This window comes from Wasmannia auropunctata, unplaced genomic scaffold (genome assembly GCF_000956235.1).
Source record: "Wasmannia auropunctata unplaced genomic scaffold, wasmannia.A_1.0 LD336057.1, whole genome shotgun sequence".
Classification (NCBI taxonomy): Eukaryota; Metazoa; Arthropoda; class Insecta; order Hymenoptera; family Formicidae; genus Wasmannia; species Wasmannia auropunctata.
The window spans coordinates 1,549,616-1,561,925 of record NW_012026833.1 but is presented as its reverse complement, the minus strand read 5'-3'; the positions used below and the strand labels follow the sequence as shown (position 1 = coordinate 1,561,925).

The window sequence follows — 12,310 nt, the reverse complement described above, 5'->3', positions numbered from 1 at the left end:
CTTGTATAATGTTGCCATATTTTCTCTATTGGACATAATTTTGTAATTTTTAAGAGAATTTTTAAGGAAAAATAAAGTTTTTAAATATTGCAATGTGAACAAAGTGAAGAAAGCAAAAATTTCAGAAAGCATTATTATTGTTATGGTATCATATGAGAATATACTACATACAAATACAAATAAATTCGCATAAAGGCAAAAGCACTTACTTAAGTGCAATCTGATTTACGTGAAATCATGCTCTATTCATTTTACTTAGGCTAAATTAAATTATTAGCACACACTATAATGTCAATTATCTTTCATAAATATCTAACTTTGAAACGCGCCCGTTTGCAAAAGATACAAACGCGCCGAATTATTCGAAAATTTTTGCGTTCGGCGGCATAATAAATTTATGAGGTCGCAGGAATTCCCGTTCGGCGGTTTGCAAAATGCATTTGCACCGAGCGATAAAAATACGCTTATCGAAACGGAGTTGCATTTGGGCGCCGCTGTATGCATCGCGCCGATTCGACGCCACGGTAATTTATCGCAGCCGTGCGCAACGGTTGTGAAATTTTTCTACTGCATTCACGAGCTACTACTGTCCGTCCTGACAACGTTGACAAATGTCGTTTCGAATGCTTCGCAGAACCGCACGATGTCTATTCTCGAATGACATTTCACCTGACGCGTAAAATATAAATGTAAAATTCTCAAGTCCTTTTTCATAATACTCTAAAATATAATTATGCAATAGTACGCTCTTATTTATCAGCGGAAAAAAATTCAAACTATGTGAAAAAGATATTTAATTTATTGCTTGACACAAATATAAATAATAATAGACCAGCAATTTGTGATTCATGGTTCAATGGAGATTAATGAAATTTATGGTGAATTATTTACGATGATCATTTATCTTTCAATTTTATGAGAGATAATATTGCAACATTGCAGAAACTTGTAATGAGATCATAAACACAGTGTCGAAATTATAGAATTTAGCATGAATAATATGATTAGGTATATTTACTACAGAAATATTTGTTCCTCTTTAATTATATTAATATTTTTATTAATTAAAAACAGGCGACATATTTTAACGGATAACGAAATATTCATTTATATTATGAAAACGTATTTTATACGAAAATTGTCGATTAGGGAATCTATTCAAACAAATCTATTAGAGTCATCCACGTTTATCAACATTCATTTAATTCGTGGATACATCATCGATATAATTGCTCGTTGAAGTTGTGATAATATTTCGATTCACTATGAAAACGTAGATTAGTTCAAACAGATCCTTTTCATATTGAGAAATCAAGAAAAAAAAAATCTTATCCGGATTTTCAATATTTACTATTATTGATACTGCGTATTCATCGTAAATTACTTCGCAATGTGTGGTATTTGTTAAATATCAACGAAATATTACATTAGCTGTGTATGCAATATTCTCCAGAATCGCGTCATTATCGATATCATTGAACATTTCTGTTAATCTTTGCAGCAATTATTGAGACAATAAAATAATAAAAATGACTATATTATATATAATTGTGTATATACAAATGTATGCATATATAAACATATATTATTACATATACATTATCATATGTATATTATTAAGAATTTCTTTCTATTAGTTTAGATGTGTTATTCATATAATTAATGAACATATATATATTATACAATACAATTTTATTGATCTAATATTTCTGCTTGCCACTTATAATTGGTTGCTGCTTCACTGCTTTAATTTCAGATATATATATATACATACGGTCTATCAAAAAGTTTTCCAATTTTTTTTCAACTATATACAACTAGAGCTATCTGTTGAAAAAATATGGAATTCCTTTTTATGAAATTTCAACTCTGTAGAGTTGCGTTTCTTTACACGGGAAGAACGATTTTGTTGAAAGGCCTAAATTTTGCTAAAAACAGATCTGAAAATAATTTTTTATTGAATCATTAAAATAATTTGTTGGAATGTTAAAACTGATAAGCATTGCTATAAAACGTTTTGATATTCTATCAATCATTTTGACTTTTGCACAAAATTATTTTGATTATTGAACAAAAATTATTTTCAGATCTGGATTCAGCAAAATTGTTCTTTCCGTGTATGTTACATCATTTATTTTCCGTCAAAAGAGAATTTTTGATGCTTAAATAAAAATCTATGATTATGTTTTTACTTTTATACTCGTCTAAATATCTTTTTTTTTTAATTATATAATTCTATCGTCACTATTTTATGAACAATATTTTTTTTCTGAAAAAAATAAAGGACTCCAAACTAATCCCTTATTGACGACGCATGAAATTACATAAGTTGATTATATAGATTGGCACTTTAGATGCAAATCAGAAATTCAATTTCGATTAAGAGTTTTCTGACACTCGATATTTTTATTTGTGGAACACTCAACACGACAATCTCTCTGTAGACAGTCTATCTGTTCGCGATAATTTTCTCATCGCTATCTCGCATCTTATCGTTCATTACTATTGCTTTCGTCATTGTCGACACAGATTCATGTAATGTGTATTTACGATAATTCACGGGGGACTTTCCAATGATATTAAAAATCGATTTTCGCAAGAATCTCCTATACAAATGGACATGATCTTTTCTTGATAGTTATCATAAAATATCATATTTCTCGTACTCGTAAACCGCATCTTTCCTCAACTCTCTAAAAAAAATTAATTTTGATAAAAATAAAAAAGTTGTGTTTAATTCAATAAAATTCATATAAAATTCGGGATATTTTAATTGTTTATTGTACACATATCAAGATTAAAATGTTAATAAGTGTCCGGTGACACCCATCTTCGTTAATTAAACGGACATTTTGTATAAATGAATATTGTATATGAGGAGATATTTTTGTATAAATGAATATTACGCGATTACGAATATTGATATTACATACTATGTATAAATCTGAACGTTTTGCATAGTACGTGTTAAATATGATCTCATAAAAAATTAATAATAATATAAAATATTAATCTCATGAAATATTAATAATAAGTATCTCACGGTTATTGAATTTATCAGTGAACCTTCCGCAAAATGTTTCAATCTTTTTTATCAATTTTTTCGTGTCTCAACGAATTTAACGTTCTCGCGAAGTCTGCAGAAATCCCCCTGATTTCCCTGCGTCGGCTCCATCAATTCCTCGGCCGTCACTTGCAAACGATAAATTTATCTTAAAGAAGACCGACCGCGGAGCGATTTCTTCGCGCGTCGTCGCGTTCTTCCTGTAACCGGTACCTGTAATCGTCCCGCTCTTAATCACGGGCGACCGTGCGACGCGAAGCTTATATTTTACGATTGTTTTAGTTTCACGCGGGCCGCAATAACTTAATTAAATCCGACCTTATTTAATCCGGCCCCACTGTGGTGCGCTGAATCACTTTGATTTTAAAGCTGGGCGATTTTGCGCGAGAGAACGAAATTATCTCGACTTCCTTTTTTTTTAGCGTTGCGCGTTTACTTACTTACTAACACTTGGTCGAGTTTTCTTCTTGCCAAGTGGAAAGAGCATGGCCGGACCAAACACCCCGTAAAGCAAATATTAAAACTTTGTCGTAGTTTTGCGCACTTTACGTTTGAAGGTGATTACTGGAAGTATTACCACACAGCATCCGCCACTTTGCGCTCTTCGGGTATATTATCTTGAATATTTTTCAAAAAGTTAAACGTGCTGATGTATGTGTATTATTATTGGAGTAAAATATCGATGCTCGCACGGAAAAAATTGCTGTGGATATTACAATAATATTCTCTATATGTTTTTGGAAAAGAAATGCATGTAAATTTATTTAAGTTATATTGATGTTACATGCACGGAAAGAACGATTTTGTTGAAAGATCTAAAAATTTTGTCAAAAACAGATCTGAAAATAAATAATTTTTTGTTGAACCATCAAAATAATTTGTTGTAATATTAAAACTGATAAGCATTGCTATAAAACATTTTGATATTCTAGCAATCACTTTGACTTTCGCACAAAATTATTTTGAATATTGAACAGAAATTATTTTCAGATCTGGATTCAGTGAAATTGTTCTTTCCGTGTGGCATACATCTGTTAAGGTTATGCTCATCAGTACAGTTGTCATAATTGTAGTGCTTAGGGTAAATAACATTCTAACCGAATGTTATTTATCCTAAACACTACGATTATGACAACTGTACTGATGAGAATATCTTCATATATGTGGTTGCCTCAACCAAAACATTATTGTTATCTCTCTAATATGATCTGTACAACAAATAGTATGATTGAGAGATATATATGGTATAGTTGCACGTCACAATGTTGAAGCTGAGAGTTCAGTTAACTATATAAGTCACTTCCAAAGTATTTTAATTTCTATAACCCTTTTAAATTGATGGGCGAAAATTATCACAATTATTTTGTTTTGGCAACAGTATTTTTTTTCGTGCGATACTGATATCAATTACGATACAATTATGAATATAATTTTTTTTATTATAATTTAAATATTTCTCTAAATTTCGAGTTACAAGATAACTATTCAATTACTTTTTACATATCTTTATTTTAGATGGTAACTTATCATGTAGGTAGCTTAATTAATATTTAAATTAAATCATTGATAATTATCTATGATTAGATAAAATTAACTATAGTAATCCATTTCGAAGAAAACTTAAACTTTATATGTTTGTAAAGTAATTTTTTTTAATTCAAACGATTTGATCTTACATGGTCTTTGTACAAAATTTTTATAAGTTTTATACATATAGTCTTGTTATATGGCTATGAGTCACATAATATTATATATAATATTATTATATAATATTATTTGAACTATATCATTAATTATTGTGAGTGATTAAGATAATTAAATCAATATAAATTTTAAAACGCAGAAAGATTAATTGTTTTATTCGATAACGTACAACCGATATTAATTTTGCAAACGCCATTAATGGACGATGAAGAACTTTCGCATTTATCAGCCATTTATGCTTACAAATATATAAAATGTAATAGTAAATATAATTTATTGGCTTTTAATCGTGTCTGTCTCATATGCATTTTTATATTGCCTTTGTCTTAATTAATATAACAATACGATGTAATTCTTCAAATACTTGTGTTAATGCAATCGGGCATTATACGCTATACATTTATGCTGTCACTTCTCATCGAATAAGAAAATCCACCTTAATTTTATTTCTTTCTTCCCCCTTACACTGGAAGCAATCAGGACGAATGTATTTTGTAGTATTGTGTACGGAGCTCCTCTTGATTCTCTCGAATTTCTCTTTTTAATGCATATACCGAGCTACATCGTGGTACTCAGACGTACGTAATAGGGACGACATAACGTGAATGTCCTGCGACGGGAAAATCCGCTTCCAACAAACGAAATAGACGAGCAGGACGTTCGGAAAAATCTCTTGGGTTTCCGTTCTAACGTTTCTAACTAAGGTTTCCGTTACTTCGAACTGTAAGATCGTAATGATATTTTATCTGGTGGTGTTTCCTACGCACTTTATGATGTTCATTTGTATTTCGAGATAACGAGTGATAAAAACGGGTATCAAGAACTATTTTTTAAGTTTCATTCTATTTGCCATTTTTACTTGTCAGTAGCGTTTTATGTATGCTTATGCATATATAAGTATATTTACACGAATAGCAATCGATTTATGTTTATCTGATATCGCTTTAGTAATTGGTTTATTATAAATCTGTATATAGCGATACGTATCCTAATGTGTCATGACATTATCGTAATATCGTATTTCATCGATAATCACCTAACAAAATACGAATGAGCCACGAGATACGCGATAAAACGATACTCCGCTCTATAAATTTGATAAAGCGTAAGTCTCTATAACACACTGGTTATATCAAATTAATTTATTAGAAACGAAGCGTACATAAAGAGAATTTTTACATTAGGGTCATGTTGTACATTATATCGTGTTATAATACTATAGGAAATTATTACAGAAACATTAAATTTTTAAATCATTGAAATGCTAAAAAACAATAACGATTATAGTGGTACATGTCCTAAATATAACAGTAATACACACAATAATTACGCTATCGTTTTAATTCGTCGCGTAATTCCTAGCGATCTGCTTGAGCTCCTTCTTAGCGATCTTCCCCGTGGCCGTGCGAGGAAGCCTCTGCATGAATTTAACTCCCGCATGCAACCTGCAGTACCACGGCATGTTCTGCTCCACCAAGTCGGTTATGTCGAGCTCCGTCGCCTGAAATTTACGTGAGGAATTGTAATGTAACGTATGTAGGGCAAGATGGTGGAACTTAGGGCCAGCAGTAAATTGAAGCTGCGCGTACAAAAGCAAGTCAACTTTTCTTTTGGTAAAATGTAAATAAACGTGAAAAATTTATACAGGCTAATCTCTTCTTTAAAACAAAAAAGCAGCCAATAAAGTATGTGAATGACTTTGGATATTTCACAAAATATTCAATAATGCAGAGAAAGTTTGAGACGAACGATATAATTTTCAAAAACTTGTTAAATGTATTACTTCATTAAAGATATTTTATTTTACATGTTACTTTGTTAATAATTTAGTGTACAAAAAATTTAGGCAAACGAAAATAATTCTTAATATTGTTTTGATATTAAAAAGAGATATTTCTCTCTCTCTCTCTCTCGATATTTCTGTCAATCTAAAAGATCTCACATCATAAACAGTTAAAAACATATGAGATAGAAACAAATATTTAAATACATTGTGAATGTTTACTAGAGTGATTACCTCTTTTCCGGGTACTTTCGCGATAAAAGCCATAGCGTGTTCCTCTTCGACAGAATGCGGCACCGCCACTACAGCGACTTCGAGGACCGCGGAATGCTGCTGAATCAAAGCTTCGATTTCCGCGGGCGATATTTTGATGGATCTGTAGTTGATGAATTCTGACATTCTGTCAACGAGGAAGATTTCACCATCGTCATCGTAATAACCAAGATCGCCAGTATGCAACCATCCTAAAATGAACGCCATGTTGGGTATATTAAAGTTTTGCGATTCTTTATAACGTAGAAATTATCGTTTTGATATTAAAATAAATTATTGAGACATTTTTTGATTAAATTATATTAATAATTAAAATAACAATATCAATAATTGCAACTTTTTTTACTATTACCAGTTAATCTTTATGATATACAGCCTTAAAAAATGTACTAAAAAATATCCCACAACGTATAGATTTTTTTATTATATTTTATTACTTAAAATCTCTGTGTCTGCCCTAAACAATGGCAAATGTCAAACTATTTCTTACTTACCGTTCGAATCGATAGCGTTCTTTGTGGCCTCGGGGTTGTTGTAGTATCCATTCATCATGTACGACGATTTGGCCCATATTTCTCCGGTTTTGTTGACCCCCAAGACCTTTCCCGTGTCAGGATCGACCACTTTCAGCCGTCCTGTTTCGCACACAAATCCGCAACTGCCTGGTTTACTACGTCTCGTCTGACGGGCGCATAATCCACCGTAATCTGTCATTCCTGCGGGCAGTTTAAAAATCGGTTTCCCTCACGTCGCATGTCCAATGCATGTATTTTAAATAGAAAAATTGGCTGGCATTATGCAATTAATCATTGATCGTCTAAATGGGGTGACAAGACTTGCGATAATTACGACCGTGGTCTTATGATCTTCGGGAAATCCCGCGACCTACCGTAGCTCAATATGACATCGGTATGCGGCAAAAGTTTCACCAGAGTCTGCTGCAGCTCTCCCCGGAAATGCGCGCCGCCAAACAAAAGGATTTTCAATGTTGGTAGTCGGTACTTGCTTAATATGCCGAACTTTACCAGTCGAATGGGGAAGCAGGAATCGCATCTAAACCAGGATACCTGAATGCAAAACGACGCCGTTAAACTCGAACGCTTCCCGCGCGGTATTACCTGCACGAGGCAATAAATCACACGGGTACAACTATCACGCCCGTTTGTAGATGCGCCTCAATTCGGGCCCGTGTTATCCTTTAGCAAATTCGCCGCGCGACATAAATTAACATAAATTAACGCGAGCGCGCGAGGGTAATATTGTGTGAAATACTCCCGTTGCAAGAATTATCCCGAAAATGAAAATAATAACGGCGGACGCTGCTTGATGAAAAATGCATGGTAAATCAAGTGATATTGCCAAATGTTAAATTTTATCTCCATCGTATAAACTCGTAATTAATTCTCTACGTCGAGCTGAGCGCGTCGCTAAAAAGAATGCTTTATATAGCGTTTTAAATAACCGGTAACATTACTATTGAACGATCGCTGATATTCGCGAATGTGTCTGTAACGGCCATTTATTAATTTGTCATTATTGTCGAGTATATACGCGTGTGCTGGAGAGGCGATATTCCGATTCGTCATTAATATGCAATTAAGCGACATATTTCTGCCAATCTCTCTCTCTCTCTCTCTCTCTCGTCACTCGCCTCGTACTTTTCGATGAAGTGACACGTCTCCTCGGTGTCATCGCTATCCGGGACTACGACCCTCTTCGAACAATCGAGAATAGCCTTGATAATGATGAATAGACCGCAGTACCAACGCATGGAAGGTGTCCACATGGACACGTGTCCTCGGAGATCGTGGATCTTGACGTGAGCCATGTAATTGATCATGGACGCGTGGCTGATCTCGGTGCCTTTCGGCAGGCCGCTGGTGCCGGACGAGCAAACGATCGTGGCGACATGATCGGGGCTGGCCAACTTCGCGCACTCAAATTCGTCAATGCCCGCGGCGTCCTGAGAACGCAGAACGCTCGTCAGGGACGCGTCCTCGAATCCCGCCAGTTCGTCGAATATCACCAATTTGGTGTTCAGATTGTTTTCCTTGACAACCTGCGCCAGACACTCGGCCGACTCGGCATTCACGAACACGACCTTCGGTCTCGTCAGCAAGAGGAAGTAACGCGCTGTTACTAGAACGAAGAAAATATTTGTAAATATTTTTCGTGTACGAGAAACACGACGACGTCTTGCTACGTCTTGGCTCGTTACATCTGCGCGAATTAATTGCGACGACGTTTCTCGGATTTGCAGCGAAGATAAAGTGGAAAAGTGGAAAAGCGCGTCCGACCACTTTGCAACAAATGCTTTTTTTACGACGCTTTTTTCACGATTGATTAAAAAAGAAGCGGAAGGGGAAAAACGTAGAAAATGAAAACAGAATGCTTTACAAGCGCAGCAAGCTCTCGATGCGCGGAAATCCGATTTTGTTCGGTGGTTTAATGCCCGGGCCCGGATACAAGCTGAAAAAGCGCGGGAACAAGCTGAAAAAAAAGCAGCTGGCGGGGGAAAAGTAACGTACTTGGGGAAAGTTCGTTGTCCCAGGGATTGCTGATGGCGCCGACGTAGAGTGCCGCCAGCAGCGGTACGTATGACTCCAAGTGATTGTGAGTGCAAATGCCGATTATGTCGCCTGGCTGAACAGCTTGCTCTCTCAGCCACAGCGCGCACTTCACGCTTTTCTCCGTCATTTCTGCAAAAGTGGTCGCCGCGCCGGTAACCGCCTCCACCTACAAGAACCCAGGATCGAACGAGGGTTAAATGGCGAATCGTGGCGAAATTTATGTTGAAATCGACTAGACGGCGATGTCTCTCTATCGGCACCTTCTCGCGGAAATCGACCGTGTCTGTGTACTTACTTGAGCAACGAACTCCGGTCTGCTTCGCATCTTCTCCAACACCAACCCACCGACGTTTGTGCATTCTTTATAAATTGATACCTCCTCGCCAATCAATACGTTGTTCTCCGTTCTGAACGTCATGCTCTTCTGAAAATTAAATCAACAATAGTGAAGTAACGCTAATGCGAGCCAACATGGATGTTGGTGTGTATAATAATGTTGATATCCAGCCACACACAAACGGCGCGCCGCGTATTCATCGGTCTTGAAATACAATTCTTTATATGAGGCCAGAATTCACTTGTAACGAATTAAATTGACTAGCAATTTAATCTATTTGATGCTAACGTGCATCTATAAGAATCTCCTCCCCCCAAATTTGTAAAGAAATTTCTGAAAATTATAACGAATGCATTCCTGTCTTTATTGTCTATATTAAAGTGAGAAACTCTGCAAAAAGATGCATTGTGAAAAAAGTTCTTTGTTTACAAATGCATAAACCGACTACTAGAAATTGATAATTCAATACTCGATGCAAATAACGAATTGTTGCGAGTGTGAATGAATGTATGTCAACTTGATTTTATAATTTAAACCGGTCATGTGGTTACAATAGGTTTTGATAAACTTGACTTTGATGTCTAGAAAATTTCTAATATCTCGAGTTGAGTTTAAATCCAATATGAATACTAACGATCTCCTAAAAGAATTTTAGGAAGATTTATTATGGCTGTACATACCTCCTTGATGATATTCTCATTTTTCAGGTTTACCATCGTGTAGGATTGTGCTTAGTACACGTGAAAAATTAACAGCGTAAAGCTCATAAGATCGACTAAGCCGTGTCTTTACTTTGATCGTTTTATTGTCCCGCGAGCTACCGAGACGATTGCTATGATTCATCCATACATTTTTAGTTACATATCGATAAGATACGAGGAACGTACGCGCAACGGAAATCTACATTTGGACTTTGACATTTGGATGAAAAGAGATAAACGGTTTAGTGATGAATGTTTACGTGGAAACCTGTCTTTATTGTCTATATTAAGGCGAGAAACTCTGCAGAAAGATGCAGAGTGAAAAAATTTCTTTGTTTACAAATGCATTGCGAAATAACACTGTGGTAATGTCCACTGAGAAAAGACAAATATTTGTAAGCAAACTCAAATGTACAAGTGTCATCCTCAAATGTTTGCTCTCTTTATATTGGAATTTTTGTAATTTCGCGAATCTCTGAACGAGTCACTGATTTAATGTAACTGGTTATATATTATTTTTTTAAATAAAATATCGAGTAAAAATACATTTTTAAAATATCAAAATTTGTAGACACAGAAGTGGAATATAAAATAAAAATTTATTTTATTAAAGAGCTGCGAAGATTAACTTGCGAAGATGTGGATTTATATAACGCTATGGCATTAACTTTATAAAATAAATATTTTTAGAAAACTTCTAAAAATATATTTTTGTCTTAAATATGTAATCTTTTATTTAATCGCGAAATTATTATAAAAATTAAGATTTATGTCTAATTAATTGACATATTGACAAAAATTAAATGGTTAATGTAAGCTTTAAATATATTCGAAATTATTACATATCATACTTTTGTTTTTTTCTACTCATTAGTTTGTTGTAACTGTATTAAACGACATTAAATTTATTTAAATGAAAGGACTTTATTTATGAATTTGTAGCAACTTATTTGTAAATAAAATTTTAAATTAAATTAAATTCTTTTGTACAAATAAATTTATATAATTATAAACAGAATATCGATCTGATTTTAAATTATTTTTATAAAAATACTTTTTATTAAAAATATTTTTAAAATATTTTAAAATTATAATTAAAAAAATTTTTTTATTAAAAGTATTTTATTTTTTGGTAAAAGTATTTTCATTAAACAAATAAAATATTTGTATACAAAACATATTTACAACATCTAGAAAATATTTTTGTTAATGATATTTTTAAAATGTTAGGTAAAAAATATAAAAATATTTTAATATTAAAAAGATTTAAATATATTCGGTCTTTCTTTTCTTAATGAACATGCGAATGAACAGCATTTGTAAAAGTTGTATATAATTATTATAAGAGAGTATTTCGAATATACGAACATGCAATGCCAATATATTCATCAAGACTTGAATAATAACAATCTTTCATAAATAAACTTTTTATTAATAATAATATGCGATAAATATATATAGATATATCAATGAATTTTTAATTCAATCGCAACTGATTGGATATAGAGGAAGACAATAGAGTAGAAAACCTCAAATTCGTCTTTATTCGTCTTTATTGTTTGAAAATATATTACTAAGCGTAACATCAGTATAATAATGTAATAATTTAAATTTAACAAATTTATTCTTATAATGAATATTATAAGAATATCCGCTATATTGAAGAAGAAATTGGAGGACTAATTGGATAGCGCTAGTAGCAGGTTCCACTAAGTTCTAACCAATTTATGAACGCGGCAACGTGACACGAGAGTGCACTACTCGGTCACCGACTCTCAAGATGGTGAGAATGTTCCTGTTTCTCGAACTTTCCTTTGGTATTGATGATCTCAATAGTCCTCACTTCATCTTGATATTATCCTTTTATTGATTCTCATT

General features: G+C 33.5%; 1 protein-coding gene across 1 annotated transcript; it reads right to left on the bottom strand.

The window, feature by feature from the left end:
- Window positions 1-5,895: 5,895 nt before the first annotated feature.
- Window positions 5,896-10,543, bottom strand: LOC105450735 (probable 4-coumarate--CoA ligase 3). Its single transcript, XM_011690720.1, has 8 exons — window positions 10,412-10,543; window positions 9,690-9,818; window positions 9,353-9,560; window positions 8,476-8,963; window positions 7,714-7,891; window positions 7,319-7,540; window positions 6,786-7,015; window positions 5,896-6,269 (listed from the first exon to the last, which is right to left on the bottom strand). Exons 1-8 carry the CDS (start codon window positions 10,445-10,447, stop codon window positions 6,108-6,110), a joined length of 1,653 nt encoding a protein of 550 aa, XP_011689022.1. The 5' UTR covers window positions 10,448-10,543; the 3' UTR covers window positions 5,896-6,107.
- Between the last annotated feature and the right edge of the window lie 1,767 nt (window positions 10,544-12,310).